This window comes from Hirundo rustica, chromosome 3, assembly GCF_015227805.2.
Source record: "Hirundo rustica isolate bHirRus1 chromosome 3, bHirRus1.pri.v3, whole genome shotgun sequence".
Taxonomy (NCBI): domain Eukaryota; kingdom Metazoa; phylum Chordata; class Aves; order Passeriformes; family Hirundinidae; genus Hirundo; species Hirundo rustica.
In genome coordinates this window covers 27199454-27223453 of record NC_053452.1, presented here as the reverse complement: position 1 = coordinate 27223453, position 24000 = coordinate 27199454, and the positions used below count along the sequence as shown (strand labels likewise).

Genomic DNA, 24000 nt, shown 5'->3' with positions numbered 1-24000 from the left:
TTTGCATACTTACCTGGCTTAGAGTGCATAAATTCAGTGACTCTGGGCTCTTTCTTGTGGTTTTGTCAGATTGCCTTCATCTCTGGAAGTATTCCATGGAGTTGCTTACCTGCACCGGTGCAGCTCCCTCCAACTTCATTTTCAGTTTAGAGCTAAAAAAGAACTATAAAGAGCCAAAAGCAACAAGCCTTCAGGCAACCCTCGAGCCAACAAACTGCACATTAGTTGATAATTAAAAACAGCTTAGCACTGTGGCCTTTTTTTTTTTTTTTGCCATTGTAGGCCTATACCTAATGATAGGCAGCATTGCTTTTAGCTTCATCTTCCAGAGGTAAAAGTTGCCTACTACAGTTTGGTTCAATGCCGGAACTAATCTCAAGTTTCTATTGCTTTTGATTTCCACTCGAAGTGCCAAAGAAAAATGACTGGTTTCCTGGGGCTAATTTTACTTTTTAAGAGTCAACCCAGTGATTATGGCTGACAGTATACAAAAGCGCAGAGATGAAGTGGCTGACTGAATTCCACTTTACACATGATACCAAGAAACTACCTAGCCACTAAGAGCTAGCCTCTGGTGTGCTAAAAGAATCAACAACTTAACAGTTTGTTTCATTTTATGGGTTTGTATTTTTTCTTGCTGCTTTTGTTTTGGTTTTTTGTTTTGGTTTATCTTTTTTTAAACCACCCAAGTAGCAACATCAGCATCAGATTCACACTCAGGGCCACAAAAAATATGGATTTTAGCCAAGTCTTGCAAAGGTTTGCAGGCAGGCTCAAATAGCTACATGAAGATCCAGCCTAGTAAGAGGAGACTGTCACAGTAGTTAACCCCTAACAGGAGACTTCTGAGGTCAGAGTGACATCACTTATATTTGTGTCTACTTCATTACCCCCTATTCCATTTAGCATGTAAATGAGGAGCAGTTAAAACAAATCTTTATTTTGCTCAGAGAGCAGATTTGAGAGCTGACATGGACTACTTTGCCTCTGTTACAGAAGAAGTCATAAAAATGAAATCAAGCCAAATTTGACACAACAGAAAAAGCCCAGGTGCAAGAGGTACTTCCCACCCTCAGTGTTCTACGTAAGCATGTTTGTGTTAGTTTCCAGGTGGCAACAAAATTAAGACAACGTAATTTTAAAATGTTGACATGAACAAATTTCATCGTTCTTTCAGATTTCTCACACTAAGAATACAAAGTCAACAAGCAAAGTTATTCCCAGGCTGCTGAAATCTACACAGTACTTTGATTAAACTAAAAATGTGACTAGAATTCATAACCAAGTAGATGCATGAATGGCAAGCAGTGATAATTTAGAGGAAAAAAGCTGTCTCAATTTACATTTTGATGTACCTGTGCAAGTTATTATCCTTCACTTTGATACAAGGAATAAACCCTTGTACTTGAGGGAGATTATCCTCTAAATGTAAAAAATTTACACAAAGAAGTGTTCATGGGACTGGAGCCCTTGGAGCACCAGAAGTCTCACCAGTTGTAGCCCATGAATGCAGAGGTTATGCTGAACAAACAAATCCAACAAGAAAGTTCAAAGAAGTTACAGATTTGTAGACTCAAAAATCTTCAGGTTGTTTGTAAAGATGCCCATTCTCCAGTAACACTAACTATTCATGCAGGTTATTACCCTGAAGTATCAATATCATGGAGGATTCCATTCTCCTTCTCCACTCAGCTAAAAAATTACATTAGTAAGTTTTAAAAAAAGATCTGTAAAAGTAAAAAAAAAAAAAAAAAAAAAAAACAAAAAAAAAAAAAAAAAAAAAAAAAAAAAAAAAAACCACACCCCAAAACAACACCATAGAAGTTCTAACATGAAAGCAGGTCACAGGTTTAAGCTCAGATCTTTAGGAAACTTCAAGAAATGAGCTGACCAAAAAGTGAAATTTAATCTGAATTTTTAGTCTTTAAATGAATGCTCTCCCACACCTGGACTAAGACCCCAGCTGAATTTGGGATGGATTTGCCCCAGGAGCTAAACGTTGTTTGCCCTTTCCCTACTAGTCCCACAGAGAAGCCCACTTTGAGACTTGTGATCTTCTGAGACAAAGGGGCACATCTACTACAGAACAAACAGAAGTCCTTCAACTAGGAGACTGCATAAATCTTAGTGTTATCTTTTTATATGGAACACTTGCATTTTCTTAGTAAGTCCTTCCCGAGAAAACAGAAAGCATGTCACACTGTTTTAGCAATCCTTTATTGAAGATAACAAGTTGGTTATGTTCACTGTATTGTATGAAACATCACAATATCATACTGGGAAGGTACTATCAGTACAGGGTTGGACCAGAGCGGACAGTCTGAACAATAAACCATTTTGCATTCTTCATTCCCTATCTTTTAACAACCCCAAAAAAACCAGTAAAGGGACAAATACCTGTTAACATCATCATTTAAAACACTTTAACTTACAAGGCTAAAATCTAATGAATAAATAAAATATACTGTGGCAATAATCCTCTCTAGACAAAAGAAAAAAAAAAAAAAAAACAAAACAAAACAAAAAAACACCCCCCCCCCCCCCCCAAAAAAAGACCAAAAAAAAATTTAAAAAAAAAAAAAAAAAATCAGATACATAGTGAATCAAAATGACTGGAAAAGCTGGCCTTCGGCATCAGTATGAAAGAGCGTGTGGTTTTTACAAACTCACCATGGGGATAAAGTTACAGAAAAATACCATTAATTAATTTCACACAAAACCAGTTGATGACTGTCATTAGCTTAAAACTACACACAAGGGCAATTACATCCTCGCTGAAACACAGTTTAAACAAATAGGAAAATGTTTACAAGGCATCCACAGCATGTAAATCATGTACAGATGGATACATTCATTGTTTCCCCTCCCCAATAGCTTTTATTTTAGATAAATACTTTACTCTTCCCCATTTTCAGCATTTACTGGACTCATTACATGCACAACTCAAAAGAAGTCAGAAAAAAAGTCAAGGTTATTGCAAAAATAGAATTAAACTAAGAATCTTCAAGTACCTTACATGACAGCCACTCTGTACCATGCCCATTGCTTATAAAATGAAAGGTCATTGAACCCATGAAAATATCTCTAATATTTTCTTAATTTAAAATAGATAATTTTAAGTGTATTTATAGTAATCTCAAAGTGATAATTTGAACTTTGAAAATAATGCAAACAATTAAAAATTATACCCATATTACACAAGACTTCTGTCTGTATCTTAAGCTGAAAAAAATCAAAAAACTATAGAAAACCACATATAGAACAAAAAAATAATCACAATTTACATTATAATAAAGGCAAATTTTCAGCATTTTTAAAAAAACCTGCAGCTGTGAGAGATGTCAAAGCAAGTCACTACTAACTATAAATTCACCAGTTTGGTTTTTTTTTTAAAAAAAGAATTTCTCTAGCAAGAGTTGAAGGGTGTGTTGTACACATGCGTAAAATTCTTACTGGTTTTTAGATGCCTAGAATCTTCATATATTATTGCCAAATACACTTATCTTCAAGCAAGCAGTAGGCAACGTATCACAATTTGGACACCGCAGGGAAACCTAACGGTCTGGTAATACAGGTAAAACTGGAAAATTAAAAAAAAAAACCAACCAAAAAATACACATCTGATAGCGTATTGCCCAACTGAAATTACTTCCAAGCCACAGAGCTGCAAAGCCTTCCAACTCGGTAAAGTGAAATAAAGAAACATCTCCAACAATATTTGTACTCTCTCTCATGCTTGTGTGTTGCATATTTTATTTAGCCACAGTGTATCTTCAGAGTACACCTACAATCCCGTGCACCTCAGGTACATACACCGATCTGCTGAGAGAATATTCCTTCCTTCCTTCTTTTTTAGGGCCAAAGTTCATTACAGATGTAATCAGTATGCCTGAGGCTGGTAAAAATACTGTAGTACAGGCAATGCTAAGAGTGGCAATATCAGAAAACACAAAAATGAACAAATGATGGAAAATTCTATTATCTTTTCTGCCCATTTCACAAAATGTTGGAAATCCACCAGAAATTTTCCCTTGTATTGAAGAAATCAGATTTAAAAGTTTTTTTTTTTCCCCCTTTCAGAATCAAAAGCATTTTAGCAGATTTGTAAGGCTACCACGGATCTTCTAGATCTCCAGAACCCTACAGGAAAAGAAGAGGAGAAACATTACTACTCACCAATACAAATGAAAACATTTTGTTGCACTTTGGATTTCAGTGGCACAATAAAGATTACTAGTGTAAGACAGAAAACATTTTTCTTGTTTTCCATACCTGCCCACTTCCACACACAAATAGTTCCTGTTTGTCAACATCATGATGGATTTTACTTTTATAAAACAGGAATCCAGTACAGGTCTCACAGCAGAATGATTGAAAACCAAAATTTACCTAAAAATGTACTAATTCACAACTATCAATACATACTACATCTGCGAACTACAAAACAACAACAACAACAAAGCTCTACAAAATACTATGGAACTCAGCTTCCCAGGCATTCCTGGTCCAAAAGAAATTCCCAGAGGGTCATTTTCATTAAAGTGGTAAATTTGTACCCATTTTGAACAATTTTATTTTTGTGCAAGTGTTATGTTACGAACTGACAACTGACACAAGACTCCAGATTTCACTTACTAGCAGCTGAGCTACCACTGCTGCAAAGTCCCAGTATTATCACCGACCTACCCAGACGGACGTGCGCGTATGTACTGTACCCCAAGAGACAAGGAAAAGATTTGGCGGAAGGCAAACTTTAGAAGAATAGTTTATTCATTCAGATGGCTGATATTTAGCTTGAACCTGAGAAATGTTGCCCAAATACAGGATTATGATGAATGCTCCAAACCCAACACCACTCAAAGCTTTGTAGAAAGTAATGAACACCACGAGTTCATAGCAGAAGCTATGAAAAGTTCCAAATCATGTCAGAACAATCACACTTCAAAGAAGGTTTATTAATCATTTAAAAGAGTCAATATGCATACAGATATTATTCCACAGCATATTCTTTATTTTCAGTTGATCACAAATGATTGTAACTTGACACTAGGTACTAAATTTAAGTACATTTTCATTTCTGTATGTATGCTATGTTACAACCTGAGAAGTAATAATATCATTGTCTAGAAAAATCAGTATTTATGATGAACACTGGATACAATCTAAACTGAAAAAAAAAAAATTAAACACTTCCTAAGTGACAAACTAAAATGTAACAGCTTTTGTAATTTAGCTGTAATAGAAATTATACACAAACCAAGCACAAACATGCAGTACATGACGCTGGGGAAAAAAAAAAACAAACCCTGAAGAACTTGTATAGTTCAATTAAGTCGCACGTAAGATAGAACTAAGACGTAAATTACTTTACAATGAGAAAACATATACCATCAAAACTATTCTTTAATAACGTTCTCAAAAGAAAAGGTCTTGAAAATGTCTCTTTGCGTACTCATGTCAGATCGCCGTTGTTGGGGACACAGGATTTGAAAAAAGAAAGCCCGAACCTCAAACGGGAAGTTAAATCTCGCTACCGCAACGTGCCCCAGCAGCTGAACTTGCGAGGAAGCAAGAGCTCCGTGTACACAATCCGCACACACAGCCTCGGTACGGCCTGCCGCTCTTCCAGGCTCGCGGCGCCGCGGGCGGCGATGCAAGCGGCGATGCAAGCGGCGATGCAAGCGGCGGCGGGCCGCAGCGTCAGGCGCGCCGCTCGCCGCTCGGCTCGCTGCCCGCGGGCGGGGCCGGGCCCGGCGGGGCGGGGCCGGCGCGGGGCGGGCCCGGGCCCGGCTGCTGCGCCAGGCGGTACCCGGCCAGCAGCTCCTCCAGCAGGTGGCGGTAGTTGCCCCTATGATTAATCCGCATCTGCCTCAGCGCCTCCACCAACCTCCCCTGCGTTCCGCCTTCCTGCGCCGCGCCGGGCTCCTTCGGGTGAGATTCAACACCCCAGAAAGATCAGCAGTTAAACGAAAAGATTTTCTAACCGCGTTAAAAAAAAGGAGAAAAAAAAAAAAAAAAAAAAAAAAAAAAAAAAAAAAAAGGCAAACCAAGAAACCAATCTTTTTTTCAAACTGAGAAAACATCTCTCTATTCGAATGTAAAACGCCTTATCAGCAACGTACAATTTAGGACGATGTATTTCAATGTAACGACATAATTTAAGAAATGATAACTGTGAAACCAGTATTTTTAATGATTTAATTTCATTCTGAGCCAGCCAAAGTATCTCCTCCCAATTAACTCCATCTTTATTTCAAATGTCTTGGATAAAATACAGCTGATACCTGCAACAACATGGGTCATTAAATTTTGAGAATTTAAGCTTCTTTAGCCACCAGGTCAATATATTTAATTGTGAATTTTTGCACAGCCGGTAACAGCACGGTTCTGTGAAAAACTCAGAAAATACATAACTCTACTGATAGCAGTTTAGTTGAAGCATCACATCAAACTAAATGCTCGGTGTTTTAGTGCACACTCTGATTTTTGCATGCATGATGCTGCCAGAAAAGAAGCAAGCAGCTACCCATGAGCACGGGAAATGCTGGTATTCGAACAACATAAGACACACCTTTGGGCAGATTGTGTATTGCCTAGAAAAATTAGCAGATAGAACAGTTATTTAATGTCAAATCTAAGAACCTACAGCACTACGTCTGAGTATTGAGTGCTGGTTAAGGAATGGAAGTCTCCTCAGCAAATGAGCTGCTTGGTTACAAGGCTTTAGTTAGAAAAAAAAGTTGGTTTTTGGTGATAGAGGCGCCCATCTGCTGCAGTGCTTTGACACCGATACTAGGTATTTTCACTTGTAAGCGCTAAAGCAGTACTGTTGCTTTAAGGGAACAGTACATTTTAAATTATTAATATGTAACAAGTTATCAATCTAGACAAATGAAACTATCTCTGGAAGCTGGCATTAGGAGCAAAATCCAGACTGCCTTGTTTTCGTGCTGACCTCATTTTATTACCATGTAGTCCAAAAGCTTCCTAACTACAAGTACTGCTGTCATTCATTTACAAGCTTAATAGCAGTACTGAGAAAGTACCTTGGGATCAGTAACATTTTCCATGCTCTATGTAATGTTGCTGGGATAAAAGCCCCAAGACTGATTAGCACAGTCCAAGTTAAAACGGGGACAATTTTACCACAAAAATGAGTATTACTGCATATAATGGCATCCCTCTAAGTTTAATTTGTGCAGGAAATAAGAGATACTTTCACAGTGGTTTGCTGGTCTTAGTTTGAGATGTTTTGATTCCCACGTACTAGCATTTTCATATTCAAATATGAAAATATTCAAGAGAATATTCAAAAATTCAATACTCTCTTCAAGAGCACAGTGAGGAGAAGCAAGATAAAGGAGGTAGTTTCAATGTATGAAATGGAATTGCTTTAATGCCTTATAAGCACAATGCCAGTGAAAATCCAGGGCACACAGATGTATCCTGTTCCTTGGTTTGACAAAGAAAAATAGCCGAGTTACATATACACCTAGCTAATATTAAACAGGGCAACATAACTGAAGACTTCCAGGCTTTTAAAATTCAGAGAACATTTAAATTCCGTATTTCGTCTACTCCATCAGTTTTGCTCTGAGGTTGACATTAGCGCAGATACACCCTGAAATTTCCACGTTTCACAATACAGAGATGGTTAAAAATTCCTTTGGCAGGCTGAAGTGAATAATTTTGCTCCATGCAACACTGAAGAGTAAAAGCAATAAGCAATATAATAGCAGCCCTGAGGCTCCCGAGCAATTCAAATGCTGGTAGGAGTTGAATTAGCAATGCTGTTAGCGTTTGATATTCAAACTTACATCCTGCATGGTGTTGAACCCTATTTTACAGCAGGCTATTTTGTGCTTCCCTTGTGCCCCTCAGTGCTAACAGACAAGAAACCCCATAGACAGTAGACAGAAGCTGCTTCTTTTATATATTATACACTATATAGACAGATTTCTCTCTAATGATGTGTGGCTAGAACAGGTCCCTGAAAACTACAGTTATTGTACAAGGTAGCATTTGTCTTCCTTCACAATTCAGTTCAACTGAAGTGCTACTGACCAAAAAATCAAGAATAAATTTGTGCTAGCTATATTCAACATGAGCATTCACAATTTTTACACAAGTTTTTTGCTAATAAATTCTGTGTATAAAAAGGGCTGCTATGTGTTAAAGACTGGGTTTACAATGTTGTGAAATGGTGTAAAAGTTGTGTCCATTTACTCTCTTTTATGAGTAGCATATGATTTGGTTCAGCCAACTGCCAGAGTGTCTTATTAGTAAAAACAAGGGAAACATGACTGTTTTCAAGTGAGATGTTCAAAGGCAGCTTTAAGCAAATGCCACTGGACCTATTAACACGGACCCTGTAATTTAAACATTGTTCTTTGTGTTTAAGAATATATACATGCAACAAAGTAGTCCAATTGGGTAGCAGTCTCCTAGTCTTTGGAGCACATCAAAAAATTAAAATGGTCAGAGAAGTAGAGTCACAAAGAAAGAGTAGTACATTAACACAGGAAGTAGAACAGCTCTTCAGTGGTATTGTAACATCACAGTGCTAACCATTATTTAGCTATGAATACATTCTTTTAAAATCCATGTAAAAATCTGAAAGCATCAGGCCCCAATACGTAACAGATTTCTGTGCTTTCACTTATATTTATAAAGGGACAGGACACCACATTTATAGCAGAAGTCTCTGCTCAAACAGTGGTAAAGTTGTTCATTGTGACCGAAGTGCAGGGCTCTCTCCAGCCCTGGATTTATAAAATACTTGTAATCTGCTGAGATTCCTAGCAGAAAAAAAACTTAGGCCTGCTTTACCCTCAAGCCAGACTAGGGACCTCTGAATACTGCTCTAGTAAGGATTCTTTTATTTCTCAGACTCTTGCTTTGCATGGCATCTCCTTACTTAGGCTCTATGTTAAGGTTTCTCAGAAAACACAAGTAAAGAATAAAAATCTACTATCACTAGTTTGGATTGAAAAAAAAAAACCAAATAAAAATCATCTAAGTGCTACACTACCTGAAACGTTTACAGTGCTGAGTAAAATGAAACTAACCTAGAAAGAGATACAACCAAGGTTTTAATTTATACACCAAGAAATATCTTATAAAGCTATTATGATCCAGTTCACAGAAACTCACGGTAACAATTTAAAAACTGTTACATGCTAAAATGTATAGTCTTTAGAAGGAAGCCATATTCTCAGTTACAAATGTTAATCTGATTGTTTGGGTTGTTGTTTGTGTGATTTGGAAGGTTTTTTTTTAATTCGTTTGTATTAATATTTTAGCAACTAACTACCTTATTATTTTGCCATGATAACAATTGCTCAAGCCTTATGTACAACCCTAAGATGGCAGATGACTGCCACAGGCAGTTTCCAGTCAGTAACAGAAGCACTCAGCACAACAGCCACTCTCAGCAGACACAGGTGCACTGTTAGCTACATATGGGGAAGGATGCTCAGGTGCAGGTCAAGTGTACCTTTGTGCTCTGCAGACTCAGCATCCACGTCCCCAGTACCTGATTTTTCATATGAACATCTGCTCTTGCCTCATACTAATTAACAGGAGCATCATTAGCCAGATTTCAATCTCACTTGGCAACGTCATCATTGGGATATACTGTTTGTTTCCTTCCTACCTTTGCTTACTGTTTAAATGTGAGATGTGTAGCAACATTAACACTGCATGCAGACATTGTGAAGACATTGTGTGGTGTTGAATAACTGAACAGCTTCCGCCCCTTTACATCTCTGGACACTACAGTATCCAGTTCAGAAGGCTACAAGATCACCACACATACACCCGAAACTGAGTAAGACCAGCAAGGAAGTCATGTTTTCCTTGTCTCAAAGATGAGGCCCACTAGATTCAGCCACTTCAAGGACATTAAGGCAACTTGCTGGGAAGATACAAAAAGGAATTGTATCCTTCGCCAAGGGGGAGTTCATCCTCTCAAACTGCTCTGGGCCAGTATCATGTAGGGTGAAAAGAGCAAAGGTGCTGACAGGCAAATGACAAGCTACCACAAGATCAAACTAGCATTTAAACCACTCTATTTGCACTTCTATATCAACATAAGAAAACTTCAAGAAGCAGACTGCAGTCTACTGTTCACATCTCTTTTTAAAGAAACCAAATTAAAAGCCAAACCAACGACTCAGGGATTTTAATGGCAAGAAAGGTCAAAGCTGTTAATGGTATATACTTTTATGAGCAAAATGCATATTTACGTTAGCTACCTCATTTTATTAAATTAAAATGGATGATGCACAAACATTTCCTGAAAGGAGCCAATAGACAAACAGATGCTGTACTGCATATTAGGATTTAAGCAAACTTGCAGGGCTATCGAGAAGTAAATCTAGACTTAGAACAGGTGAATCATAAATGCAACTATGGCATATAACATTTCTAAAATGAAACCATTAGAAAAGTTTTCAGTTTTTTTTCTTAAAATACCAATTAATTTGTAAAACCCATGCTGTTTTAATTTTTATTTAAGCTTTAAATAAGCCTCATATACCAATAACTTTTCCCCAAAAAGCAGGGGAAGTTCTGGCTAAATACAAAAAGTAGTAGCAGGCTGACAGAGGTGCAAAGTTTCCTGAAGGACTAAAGAAGCTGTAAAGCAGAGAATTTTGCATATCTTGGTTTGGGGCACTGCTGCACAATTTCTTGAAAGTGAAATGAAAAAAGTATATCCTAGCACTTTCAAACTAGACAAAGGAACAAATCCTAAAAAAAGTAAGAAGTTAAGAGATTTCTTCTCCATTTGTACGCTAACAGGATAGTAGCCCCTTCCACCCACACAAGCTTTCTAACTGAAGATAATAAATCAAATATAGGCAGTTAAGAGGACAATGGTAAAGAGACAGTAACAATTGCAGTGAGTCTGTGTACTTACTATCTCATGGTGCACAATTGATAACTTCAAGATATTTCAAGTAACACCATTCACTGTAGTAACTACCTGACTGAGAGCCTTGTAGCCATCTCAGAAGAAAAAATTATTACAAAGGATTTACTGGAATAGGAATGGTACTTCCACAAAACGGTTCACATGAACTGCACAGGAAATGACAACGTGTACCAGCATTGATTTTTTTTTTTTTGGTCAGTTCTTCAGTTTTCCAGTTTTTAAACAAATTCAACCACAGTTGATAGAAACACCAGTTATTACTTACGCTAATATTAAGAGCTACATAATAATCAGGTTTAGATGTACAATAAACCATATTTCAACATACTATTTAAAATTTAACTTTGTAGGAAATGGGAATAAGAAGAATGTAAGCCATTTTAGAAACCATAATTGAAGAAATCTAAAATTACTTTTCCTTAGACCTAGACCAGTAGAGATGGGATATGAAAAGACAGTGTAAATGCAATGAAAATAGTCAATGTTAGTCTTGTAATCTTTTATATAGCAGTATACCAAGGCCTTCTTACAAAAGACAACAGGAAGTGTGTTTGCCCCCTCTCGTACTATATTTCTGGACAGTAGACACAACAGCTAGTTAAGTAATGGATTTGCTGACTGGTGATTTTTTTACAATTATAAACCGCAGTTTAGAAAAACCCTGCACTGTTGCCTCACAGGTTTGACTGAGAAGGTAGTAGTCATTTAGATGTTCAAAAAGTCTTTCAGAATTTGGTGTCAGTTTCCTATCTTTTAGAAGAAGAAATTCTGTATCAAATCCATCCAAAGCAAGGTAAAAATTAGCAGCATGCTACAATATATATCCTGTATTTCTAATACTTTATTCCTAGTGATGAACACTTTTGCCTAACGTATGACAACTTTGATGTTCACATTAGCAAAGAGGTATAGCAATCAAAATAGGCACTTACCCCCTCACTGTCTCTGTGTGGATTCAGCCTAGTATACACATTTTCAATAATATTACGCCTAAAAAGAGAAGTTTTAATAAGAATTAAGCAAAACAAAGGATTTCAAGACAATGAGAAAAGCTTGATCAGAGTAAGCATTTTGAACCATTTAAGATATTTTTCTTTTAATCTGCCTTTCAAAAAGATTAAACCCATTCGGTGTCTTTACTCACTTTCAATAAGAATTTGAGGATCTAGCAACTGGTCAAGATTTGTAAAGACTGAGCAAAGTAAAACCATTTTCTTACCTTACCCTCTCCATGGTCCACCTCTTTTTAGAGCTGCATATTCAGATTTTCTCAAGAGTAACATTTAAATCTATATTTTGCTTGTTACAAAAAATTCAAGTTTGAACACTTGCTGGGTTTCTTAACTTATTTCTGGATGTGGAACTGGAAGACAGTTTAGCTTTTCCACATCTTTTTTACATATAATATACAGGTTACAACTTGCCTACACAATTTTGAAGTGCGGTATGAAGAGCATACAATCCCTGAGATGTGCTTTCTATTGTCTACTCACACTGCAGAAATTAAAACACAAAAGCCACTAGCTAGACTTATTTTGTAGCTGTGCCATTTAGAGCCACTCTTTCACAGGCAGTCAAAATAGGCACAAAGAACTTCACAAAAAATAAAACCCATCATATAAACAGATTTCTGATGCAAAAAAAAAAAGGTTATGTACCCACATTTTCAAATCAAAGTCAAAAAAATTCAGACAGCTATAATAAATACGATCAAAGTTATTGACAACTTCAACAAAAAAGAACTGCTATATGGGCTAAGACTCTTAAGTCTGGAAATGACCAAGATCTCTAAAAATTGTGTCTTATAGAATGAGGAGCACCAACTGTTCACTCTTCTAAAGAGCACAAAGGCAGCAAATGTCAAATCAGTAGCAAATGTCTCAAATATACATGGCTCTTGATGCAACAGAACTTTCTGCCTCAGAATACTGAGGATGCTACAAGTTCGATGAGGCTCCTTCTGCACATATTTAAGTATCTGGAAAGGCTGCATATCTGAGGTAGTATGGAATCCATTGGAATTGGTGGAAGATCTTCCTAGAGAAAAGAAACGGAATCTTTTTGCCGATGATAGAGGAAAGGGTTCTCTCCATTTAGTTCCACATCTGGTAACAGAGGAATGGCACAATTCTGACTAAATGTCTGTACTGCATAAAGCAAAGGCACCTCCAATGTAACAGAAAATGCCTGGACAGTCCAAGCAAGACTGCCACAGAAGCAGCAGGTAGCCACTGCAGTGGGTTTAAATACACACGAAAGTCAGATCCTTGGGAATTATCCAATCTTTTAAATTCAGTTTTCTCTCTTTCACCAGTGTATTTCTCTGTGCTTTTCTTTCATGGGAAAACTCAGGAGCAAGATGTTAAGAGAAACTACTAAGGCCCGGAGGGCAGAGTAGCTCAGGACTTCTGCTCACCTCAGCAACAAACCTCCATTCTTGAGGCAGCATTTGAAATCACAAGGAGATTGGAGTCAAGCCAGAAAAACAGTCTTTGGAGAGTAAGATTTTATAGGATAACACAGCACCATCAGCTGATCACAGCAGAGTTGACACCTGTACATCTCCCATCTCAAAGAGTGGGCCAGCAGGGGCTTCTACGTAAGTGAGAAGCTTGAAGGAAGGAATTATACAGCGCTAATATAAATGGAGCCATTTAAGGGGTTCCTAAGGTTTGCAAACATACTCTAATCACAGTAACACTGTATTGCATTTCTCCAGCTCAGACATACTAAACACTGGGAGCAACCTGAACTGGTGCTAAAACCGTGGATGACAGCCACAGATAAGATCTTTCTGCAACCGGTTTAAGCCAGGTCTTGATGTTCAAACACAAGGACAAAGTGTAACTTCTTCATGACCTGGTAACATCCCAGGATAATTACCTCAAGAAAAAGACTATCCTCTTATTAGGACAAAAGTTTTAAGTTACACAGTATGTGGATTTGGGTTGTGCAGTATATTTTTTCCAAGACTTCCATTAACTTCCTGCAAGTAAAATGAACTTGCATACGTCACTGCCTGTCTTCGTCCCAAGTTTGGAGGCCAAGAATAAGTTACTTAAGACTGTATAATAATCTCTTGAAAGAAACTGCAGAAGACAGAGGAAAGAAACACCCCTGAAGTGAGAGGACTTTTAAAGCCAAGATGAAGAGAAAGGCACCAAAAGGTAAATTCTGAACCAAGTCCATGAAAAACATAACCTGGATCACAACAAATTAAAACAGAATTTTTACATCAAGTGTGCAGAATAGTGCAGCAGTACGTGATGTAGTTATTAATGAGCAAAACAACAAATCACAGCACTTGGGAGGCAGCAAGAAGAACAGGCACACCATAACTTCTCTGAATGTCTGGAATGCACATTAAGTGGAGAAAAAGGCCCAGAATGTACAGATACTTCCAAGGCTAGAAAGATACAATCACGGCAAACAGTGCTCATTAACAAGTACATGCACTGAAAATAGATGTACACACACACAAACAAATGCTCAGAGGACAGGAGTTCATATTTTGTAAAATACGAATATTCCAGAAACAACATGCTCTATGCCAGGGAACAATAATGAGTCCCACTGTCTGGGGAATTCTAGATAAACAATTGTTTATGCAAATGTAAAATATTTTCATTAAAAACCTTCAAGTTATAAGATTGCTAGAACATCAGCACTGGGCTTCCCAGAGCCAATGTAATTTCTGAAGGTTTATTCCTGTTAAGTTTTAAGATGCATATTCTAGTTCAATATTCTCGGTTATCTATCATTCCATTTCAGATTAAACAAATAAAAAAAGTTTTCTTATGAGAATGTTTGCCAAGCAAATAAGTACTGTTCCAAACTTACAATGGACATTAAGTGGTTGGGAAAACGTGACATGAGGAAAACTGATCTCCTGGCATTTTGATATTCACACTGTTTGATAGTTCTTAACAAATGTAAAGCTGTAAAAAGCCAAGAATACATATATTTTTATTTTTTGAAATGGCCATATGGATGTAAAAAATTAATGTTGTGTACCAAAATAAGATTATGTGTTTCCTCTTTACCATTCTGGAATAGGAACAGTGAGACAAATGTTTATATACTGCAAAAGGTAAACCAGCTTCAAATATAAAAACTTCATTTGAGTATAGCTATTACTATAAGAAAACTTTATAACACTTAAATGAAAGAGTGCATTTAACAGTTCAAGAAATTCCAGTACTGTACTCACTTGCCAGCTAAACCACCTCCTGGTGGTAAATTAGGGATATTCTCTGCAGTTAAAATACGAATAACATGAGCAAGATCAGGCATTCCTTCTTCACCCGATTTTTCCATAATTTCTAATTTAAAAATACAAAAAATCCTGAATTAATACCACTCATTAGCTAAGACAGTGAAATATACGATAATTTTTTAACAGAGGCATTATGAAGAAGTTACCTGTAAACAAGAAAACATTCTTTACATTTTAGGTTAACAGTCTTTGCATGGTGGAACAGTGCTTAAATTCATAGTTTGTCTTTCCAGTATGCATCAAGCCCTACACTCTAAGAGAAATACAGAAGCAGACTGTGAACTGAACACAATACCCGGGAGATAGCAGCCTGTTCTCTCTGAAAAAGACAGCAGCTGGGAGTCTGTTTCAGCTGGCTTCCCCTTGCAGTGCAACACGTTACACGCCACAAAGCCAATGCTTCCCTGGGATTCTGTCACCCTGCCTTGTGAGTAACACCTTGTATCCTCAAAGGCCTGAATCTCCAGGGCAGAAACACTCAGACCATCATGCAATCAAGAGGATAGACAATGGACAGATAATAGTAGCACTCAAGGGGCCAAAACAGAGTACAGAACGGAGGAGGAATAATTAAAAATATTTATTTTAATAACAATTAAAAATTATATTCCATTTTCAAAGCTGACATACAGCACAAGTCATGTTTAGTGCTACTAAGTTCTCCTAGCTTGGTAAAGAACTGCTTGAAGTATATCTCCACATATTCTCTTTCATCAGGACTGCTGTTAAGATGCATGTGTAATATCTGTGTATATAGGTGTAACGCTACCAGCTTCCAGTCATCAGCCTCTACTCATTCAACCACTACCACGGCATAAAAAGGTTCAGAGTTGTATGCACAAGTCTTCTATTTTTAAGAGAGGATTTTTTTTCTGAAAATCAACTAAATTAATGAATGGAGTGCTATTTCTTGTAGACACTGTTCTAGATAAAAAAGAATCTCTTTAAGAAGAATTAAGAATGAATCCTCTCAAGTATCATCCTAAAAAAACTTGTCATTCTCTATCTTGACCACTATTGAAAGATAAGACATAAATGATTTAATTTTCTTACAAATAATAATATTCTGAATGACTGAATTGGAGCCTGCAGTTTGAGTTTCTTAGGTTAGCAGAAAAGCCCAACACCTGCCTACCTTACGCCCTTCATCCAAAGTTTCCTAGTATGTAAACTTTATTTGATGTCTATCACTTCTCTAGGAAGCAAGCAATATTCAGGCTTCTCTTAGGACTACCAAGATCAACAAAGGGCTTGGCAAGGCACTCACCCACTTTCCATGAGGCAGATCTGTAGCCCCTCAAAGCAATCCCCAGTAGAATAATTATATTACCTTGTAACAAATAAGGCACTACTACGCTTCTAAGTCCCAAAATTAAGCCAGCACCACACAATCTTTGCAAAGAATAAGATATGTGCGCTACTACTAGAAGTGATCAAAATTAAAGACTGCTCCATGAACCTTGATGTGTATTATCATCCATCCATCCATTAAGGACAAATCACGGCTAGCAAAGGAAACAATAGCTAAGTATGCCTGAATCTTGGGATTCTGATCACCTCTTCCACACATACCCACACAAATTGGCCACTACTCCTCTTACAAGTTGCATTCTTTTGCATAATTCTACTTAGAAGTAATTGTACTGCTATAATGTAATTTCACTGAGATACATCTGACAGGAAACATTTCTTATGAATATATATTTTTATACTAAGAGCAAATCTGGTTCTGTACATAGGAAAAGTAGACAAAGACAAATAGCAAGAATTAAGAAAAACAACAGAAGAAAGCAATTTCTAATTTAATGCAAGCATAAGGTTTTATATCTTCTTAAAAAGGAATTAAAGCAATCACAGCTAAAGATTGCTATATGTTTCTTGGTACTAGAAACATATACGTGCATACTACACAATAATTTCTCAGGGAGTGCTGAACTGAACCATCAGCATCTTCTCTCCATCTCTAGAAGGTGGCAAAGCAAGAATTCCAGATGAACTAATCATTATCTTTTTCTTTTCCTGGTATCAGAGTGAGTAATTTTATCCAGAACCTGTCCCCTCTTAAAAAAAAACAAAAAAAACCCAAAAAAACCAAAAACACCCAAACAAAAAAACAAAAATAAACAAGCAAAAACAAACAAAACTTCCTAACAGGACATGGAGAACAAAGCAAATGAGCAACAGCATGACTCCATTGTCATTACACATCAGTTTGCAGATATACACCGTGGATGTGCTTGACAAAGGCCACCAGAGAAAGAAACCAAATGTTTCCAGAAACTAATTTAGGGGCATTTACAAAGTTTTCACCTTAATCTCTGACGTTAAGAGTAACCCTACAGATAGCTTTACATTGCTAATATAATTCAGACACTTAAAAAATAATTCCTGATATTATTATATCTGTATATTCATGAAAGTCCACTACCAGGCGGACTGTACCTCTAAAATACTTCTCACTAAAAACCTAACACTTCGCTCATGGATAGGCATTTTGAAAATTCAGGTAACATTTTACTTCAATTTTATATCATTCAGGTCCCCAACCAGACAGCATTACAAGTTCTCCATGTTAAAGCACCTCCTGTCATGCCCCCAGCTATCAGATTATCAGTTTTATACATGGTATATATTCCACATTTGTAAAATGCATCATCCAACTCAGGGGATTAACTGAGTATTTACCAGTAAGACTGTTTAAGCCAACACAGATCATGTGCCCCTGCTTATGATTTGTGGGGTTAGTGGGGGTTTTTTTGGGTTTTGTGGAGTTCTGCGGTTTGTCTGTTAATAGCTGCATTTCTGATAAACCCTTTCAAATAAACTGAAACGTATCAGAACTGAACTGACTTCTGTGCCCAGTTTTCCCTTCGTGGGACCAAACCTTGGATCTCTGAAAAGCAGCGAGCAGAAAGTAGTACTTGCAAGGGGCAGTAAGAAAAGAGTGACTCAGCCTAACTTCACTAGTGCCCAAAACCCCTGCGGAAGGTGCCCCGTCCATGGCAGTGGCGCTGGAACTAGAGATGATCTTTAAGGTCCCTTCCAACCCAAACCAGTCTGTAACTCTGTGATTGTGCTTTGGAGATGGACCAATTAAATGACTCAAATCAGAAGCAGGCTGTGCTCAGAGTCATAAATGACTCAGGCACAAGCTTAACCTCATTAAGTGTTTCAGTATACTCTACAGTGGCAGCTTTGGAATGTAGTTATCCACATTCTGTCAACCTCAAAACCCAAACTAGCAACAGAGTATTGGTATATATTTCTTCCACTGGAAATCTCTGTAAACAATGACTTGCTGAGTTTGCTTTTTAATCAATTTGTTAAAAAAAAAAAATCTCTTGGTATTAAGACAATAATTCTCTCTTAAGAACTCTGAAAAGATCTTAGGGAATTACTAACTCAACTCATACAAATACACAAAATCTCAGCATTCCACTTCTGAATGTACAGAGCACAAATGTTATATGTGCAAGTATTAAACTGGTTTGGTTTTTTGTTTTCTTTTTTAATCTAGCAAAAGCATGCCCTAAACACTGCTTTTCTCCCTGAGCCAGAGCTTAAAATGCCCAAGTATAGTAGTGAAAAAACCCTGTTGCCTAAAAGGTTTAATGAGTTCGTACAATCAACTCGAAATTTAAGGTCTACAAGAGAACAGAAACAGAACAGTGTGTATTCATTATGAACAAACACCAGTGATCAAACTAAAATTGTTTCAGGAAGTCCCAAAGGATTTTATACTAAGTTCTAATGTTGCCCTGATTTATATTAGTCACTTAGTGGAAGTGGAGGCTATCCAAGAGAACTCACAGCTTACATTCTTGACAACATCTGTCTTTGTAGCTTGGTAGTTCCAAGATGACCTTATTTTTTTCAGAATGTTTTTACTACGGGTATAAATATAAATGTTATTGGCTATCAGCCAACTGCATATAACTTGTGAGCTGTTAACTCATCACCTAATTTTTTTCAATGTTCTTGTTAATTTGTGTTCAAACATCATTATTTGCTTTTTGAAAGGAATAGTCAGCCCCTAGAAAGGTATTTTAAATAAATCCATATTATCAGTGTCACAACATATCTACCAGGCTTTAGGTTTTTAGAGTCAAAGACAGTTCAAACTGTCAGGCACAACTCTTTTATGCAGTGTTTTCTACACTAAGTTAAAAGATGAATACAAAACTGATCAAGGCAGTTGTCTTAACCAAAAAGAAACTCCACGTTCCGAAACATTTACCAGCTCCAACACCTGAGATGATACTCTTGCCCCCATAGAGTTTTTTTAAAGTCAGAAGTATTCCTGCTCACTACTTAAACCTTTAAATAAGATATTGCTACTGAAAATTCCAACAAATTTCTAAACAATTTTCCTCATGCTGCTTAGCGGTTTGAAACATTTTGCTAAGGCTTTTATCCTTTCTGAACTAATAATATTCAAGGCAGATGTGTAAGATAAACTGCAGTCCCACCACTTTTTTCCTTTCAATTATAGAGACTGCCAAAATTTCAATTTCATAGAATTTATGAATGCAAAAATTTGTTAAAATTCAGATAGATATTTCAAGTTCTTCTGAAGTCTGTTTCATTTACTTTCTCCACTCCTTGCCATAATTTCCCAAATATGCTGTCATTTCTTGCTAAATACATGCCTTCTAAAGGCCTTGAACTCTGTCCAATTAGCAAAACACAGAGTGACACAGGGAACTCAAACAGAGGAAAATAAGTCAAAAGCTGAAACAACAGAAGTTCAAGCTTTGGAGGAATTAATTTCTGTGAAGCACTTAAGCTAAATAATCATTTGGAGTTATATTTGCAATGACTCCACATCCGTTAGGACTACAAACTCTCAACTATTCTTTTTGGTATACGTATTATTTAGTTAAATGTGAAAATAGAGCTAAAAATAATCAGTTAATAGATTAGTTAATCTAGACACTCTGATCACCAATTATTTGACAGCTTTTCTATTAATTTTAACATTCACTTATGAAAGCACTAAAATCCACTGCAGTTCCATGTATCTTCCATGTGTTTGCTAACAGAGCAGCCACCAAGAAGCTGGGCACATCAACCTGTAACCACTGTGCACACCTGACTGCTGCCAGAGAAGACAACTGCTCCTGGCTCTCTCCCAGAGCCTATTAACAGCTCATGTACTCAACTCTGACACAGAAGATAACAGGTATTTATCTTAACTAGTGTCATCTAAGAAGCCTGGGATGTAAGCCAAATTCTAAGAAACAGGCCCAGAGTTAGCATTTTAAGTGTCCACTAGTGCTCTCTAATCTCAACAGAAATTACAAATATATAACTCATTTCCATTTAGACCCCATTTGAACAAGAGGAAAAGACTACACACAACAGCTACGTGCTCAGAGACAACTCGTACCTGAAGACCTTTAATACACATAGATGTTAAAACTTAGGGTGGCTACATCAACTATCTAGATTACTGGGACATTGACACAAAAACCCAGTACAGCTTTTTCTTTCTGCCAAAAACTTGCACAGAAAAAGGGAAGAAATAGTACAAATGTCTCTTTGAATATTTCATAAGCAGGACATTAGCGAGGTCACAATTTTCTGAGCTGATACAACACTCTGCAAGGTCAGTAGTTGCATTTTCACCCATAAAGCCAGCAGTAAAAACTTAAAGCTCACATTAAGAAAAAGTTTGCAGAATGCCAGGATAAACTAAGCACATGGCCTAAAACACTCCTCCTGACGCACAAAAGTTCAGAGTTATAACCAGGCCTGAATTTAACCCAACATAAAGTGGCATAATGTCTTTCATGGCTTTTGTCTTCATGCTCAAGATAGTTATGACACCACTGGGCTCACTATCACTATCAAACTGTGATTTGTTCACTCTCTAGTGAACTAAGTGGATTTCTTACCTTCAACCCGTGATTCCAAGTACTTATCCAACTCGGCATCTTTTTTCACTGCCTCCTCTGAGACCTTAGGAGCATTTGAAAAACAAACTAATACAATACTCATGTTATCACGACTCCCCTATGTGACAAAAAAGAAAGAGAAGTTAGTATCTTTAGTCTTATTCTTCATCTTTCTACTCTAATCACATCTGTACTTTTTTCAAATACAGTACTACAGATAAACCTGGAAAAAAAAGAAACCCTGAAATAATCCTGTATTTTCACCAATAAGAACCTCTCAGTGTCCCAACTACAGCGCTCAGTAGAATTAGACTGATTTTGACTACATATTCTTAATATTGAAGTCTAAATAATTAATGGACTTATCTATATGTCAACCATTTAAAAATAGTATCAATAAAACAGGTCAGAAATTAGACAGTTGTGTAATGTTACCTTAAGCTAAATTGTAAAACAAATCCTGTTGCAAAATGAAATGCAGAATATTCCCCTATACTATTAGAATACCTTAGCTCAAGCAACTAATTTGTTTTAGTTGCAGGACATTCATGCAAGCCATTACATGCATTACAAGTCTGTTTATCAGAATGTACCTGTGTCACACAGCACCTTGAAGCAAGTAAAAAATATAAATGTTCCATATGGCCAAGCTGACCTTACAGATTATCATGGGCTCAGAAATATCACTCAATGGCTTTTTTAGTTCTTCACTAGCATACTCTGATAGCTTTTTCCTCCTCATGTTTAATTTTCAAAATTATAATTCACAGCCAAATTTAAAAACACAAGTTTAAATCTCTTACAAGGGGATCCAGCAGAATCATAATTTAAACTACTGGTTTGAAAATAAAATCTTCACTTTTTTTGTGCAGAGTATTACGTGCAATTAGTCACCGCATACTGTTGCTGCGTAAACTCACTGGACAGCTCTAATCACCTATCACAACAAATCCTTCTCCTGAAGCAATTAAGAATTTGACATTAGAATGAATTCCTTCAGAAATACTGCTCAGGAGTTAGCCTGCATTCCCTTTTGCACCATGCATATGAGGACACCAATCACATATTATTATGTGGTACAATCCACAGCCTGAAGACGTAATACAACATTCTAATATTGTTACAGAGATCCAGGACCTGACTTTGGAAAATAAACACATGGTCAGCGCACAGTTTTACTAGAAGTATCCGAGAGTGACCATCCTTTAACAAGGCTGGTTGAGCTCTTGGTCAGAAGAGCAATTTAAACAGTATTTAAACCAATCATACACCGCACGATATATGCTGGAATACAGCCCTTTTTCTGGAAAAAAAACCACACAACTTACCTTTTAGAGTTACAGTTGTGAATTTTGGTATTTTCCTCATAATTGCATGTTTAGTCTGTGGCCTAACAAAGGAACTCCGTACTAGGAGGAGTTGCACTTTTCAGGGAACGCTGGAAATGGAATACCTATTTAACACATGTAGACCAACCAGTAGTAGCTCCAAACAAACTAAATCTGAGGAGTGGAAGCAAGCTCAGAGGCAAAGGTGGTGTTTGTCACTCCATCTGAGCTACAAGGAGCTGAGCGCACGGGTGAGAGACAAACAACACCTTGAAGAGGAGATGGTGCCAACACTGGTTCTCCACAAAGGATACAAACACTACCCAACTTCAAAGAACAAAAAAACCCCACAAAGAACCTTGCTCTGAATGGATTAATTTAACAAATTTTGTGTTTACAATCAAACCTTAGAGCTGGAACTACATGCAAGCATTACTTGAGGAAAGAAAAAAAAACAACCACCCTTGATTTTTGCAATTGCTGTCACCTTTCCAAGCTTATAAGGTGAGAATGTATATTCTTCAGCAAGGATATACAGTCAAATGGGTATAGAACTTTGAGGAAAAGAAGTTGGAGAAGGGGAACAGTAGGCCAGGAACAGGTGTTAACACCGCACCCATCTAACCAGAAGCTGATTTTAGGGCAGTTGTTTGGAGAAAACAGATACATACCTTATGTAAACAAGTGTCCACTACCCAATTGCACACTGTTTCCAGGTCATCTGATACTTCAAGTCTAGACTTTACATATTCACAGAGCTCTTCATTGCTCATTACATCCCAGATTCCATCACAGGCCAGGATGATAAACTCATCTTCTTCTGCCCTTAAGATTTCACACACCTCAGGCTCTGGAGAAACAAGTTGTTCTGTAGGGCCTTTACCATCAACACATTTGTAGTCATAGTCCCCCAGAGCTCGAGAAACTGCCAATGAACCATTAACACGCTGAATCATTACACTGCCTCCTGCATTCTGGATTCGCTCTTTCTCCCTCGGGTTGCAAGGTTTGTGATCCTGTGTTGAAAAACAGACTTGTCCATTCCTATAGAGAACAGCACGTGAATCACCACAGTTGATAAAGTATACATGCTCAGGTGAAATCATAACTCCCACTGCTGTTGAGCCACTTCTGTCCATGCCATTTCTGAGGTCTGCAAAATTGCGCATATACTCATCAATTTTCAAAAAGCCAGTTCTGATTCCGCTCTTGACATTTTCCACTGAAGGTTCAAGAGCAGATCCGGGTTTTTCTGCCGCCCTAAAGTCTTCATTGTTAGTGATGTGTTCTAGTAAGTGCGTGGAGCAGTAATTTGCGACACGAGATCCTGCGTGACCATCATAGACAGCAAAAAAGGACCAGTCCTCTAAGCCATGGGGAATACCTACAACAGCCGTGTGAGCATCTTCCATTTCCACTCTCCATCCCTGCATGCTGCTGAGGCCGTAACGCAAGCCATTCCCTGCACCGTGAGCATTATGTTTTTCAGTTTTTGGTTTATCCAAAAATGCACCCATGTTTATGCAATATTGAATCTGGAAAACAGAGAGAAGCAGTCTTACT

General features: G+C 37.3%; 1 protein-coding gene across 5 annotated transcripts in view; it reads right to left on the bottom strand.

The window, feature by feature from the left end:
- Positions 1 to 2198: 2198 nt before the first annotated feature.
- PPM1B (protein phosphatase, Mg2+/Mn2+ dependent 1B) overlaps positions 2199 to 24000 on the bottom strand; it is a 60615-nt gene continuing 38813 nt past the window's right edge. For 3 of the 5 annotated variants that reach the window (XM_058419751.1, XM_040058440.2, XM_040058441.2), the window contains exons 3-7: positions 23109 to 23972; positions 21110 to 21227; positions 15147 to 15258; positions 11869 to 11926; positions 5701 to 5925 (exon numbers count right to left, since the gene is read on the bottom strand). In XM_058419751.1, the coding sequence (XP_058275734.1) occupies positions 5701 to 5925; positions 11869 to 11926; positions 15147 to 15258; positions 21110 to 21227; positions 23109 to 23954 (1359 nt within the window). In that variant the 5' untranslated portion in view covers positions 23955 to 23972. Of the gene's footprint in view, positions 4141 to 5700; positions 5926 to 11868; positions 11927 to 15146; positions 15259 to 21109; positions 21228 to 23108; positions 23973 to 24000 lie in introns of those variants that run through there. The other 2 variants (XM_040058443.2, XM_058419752.1) reach the window with 1 other exon arrangement.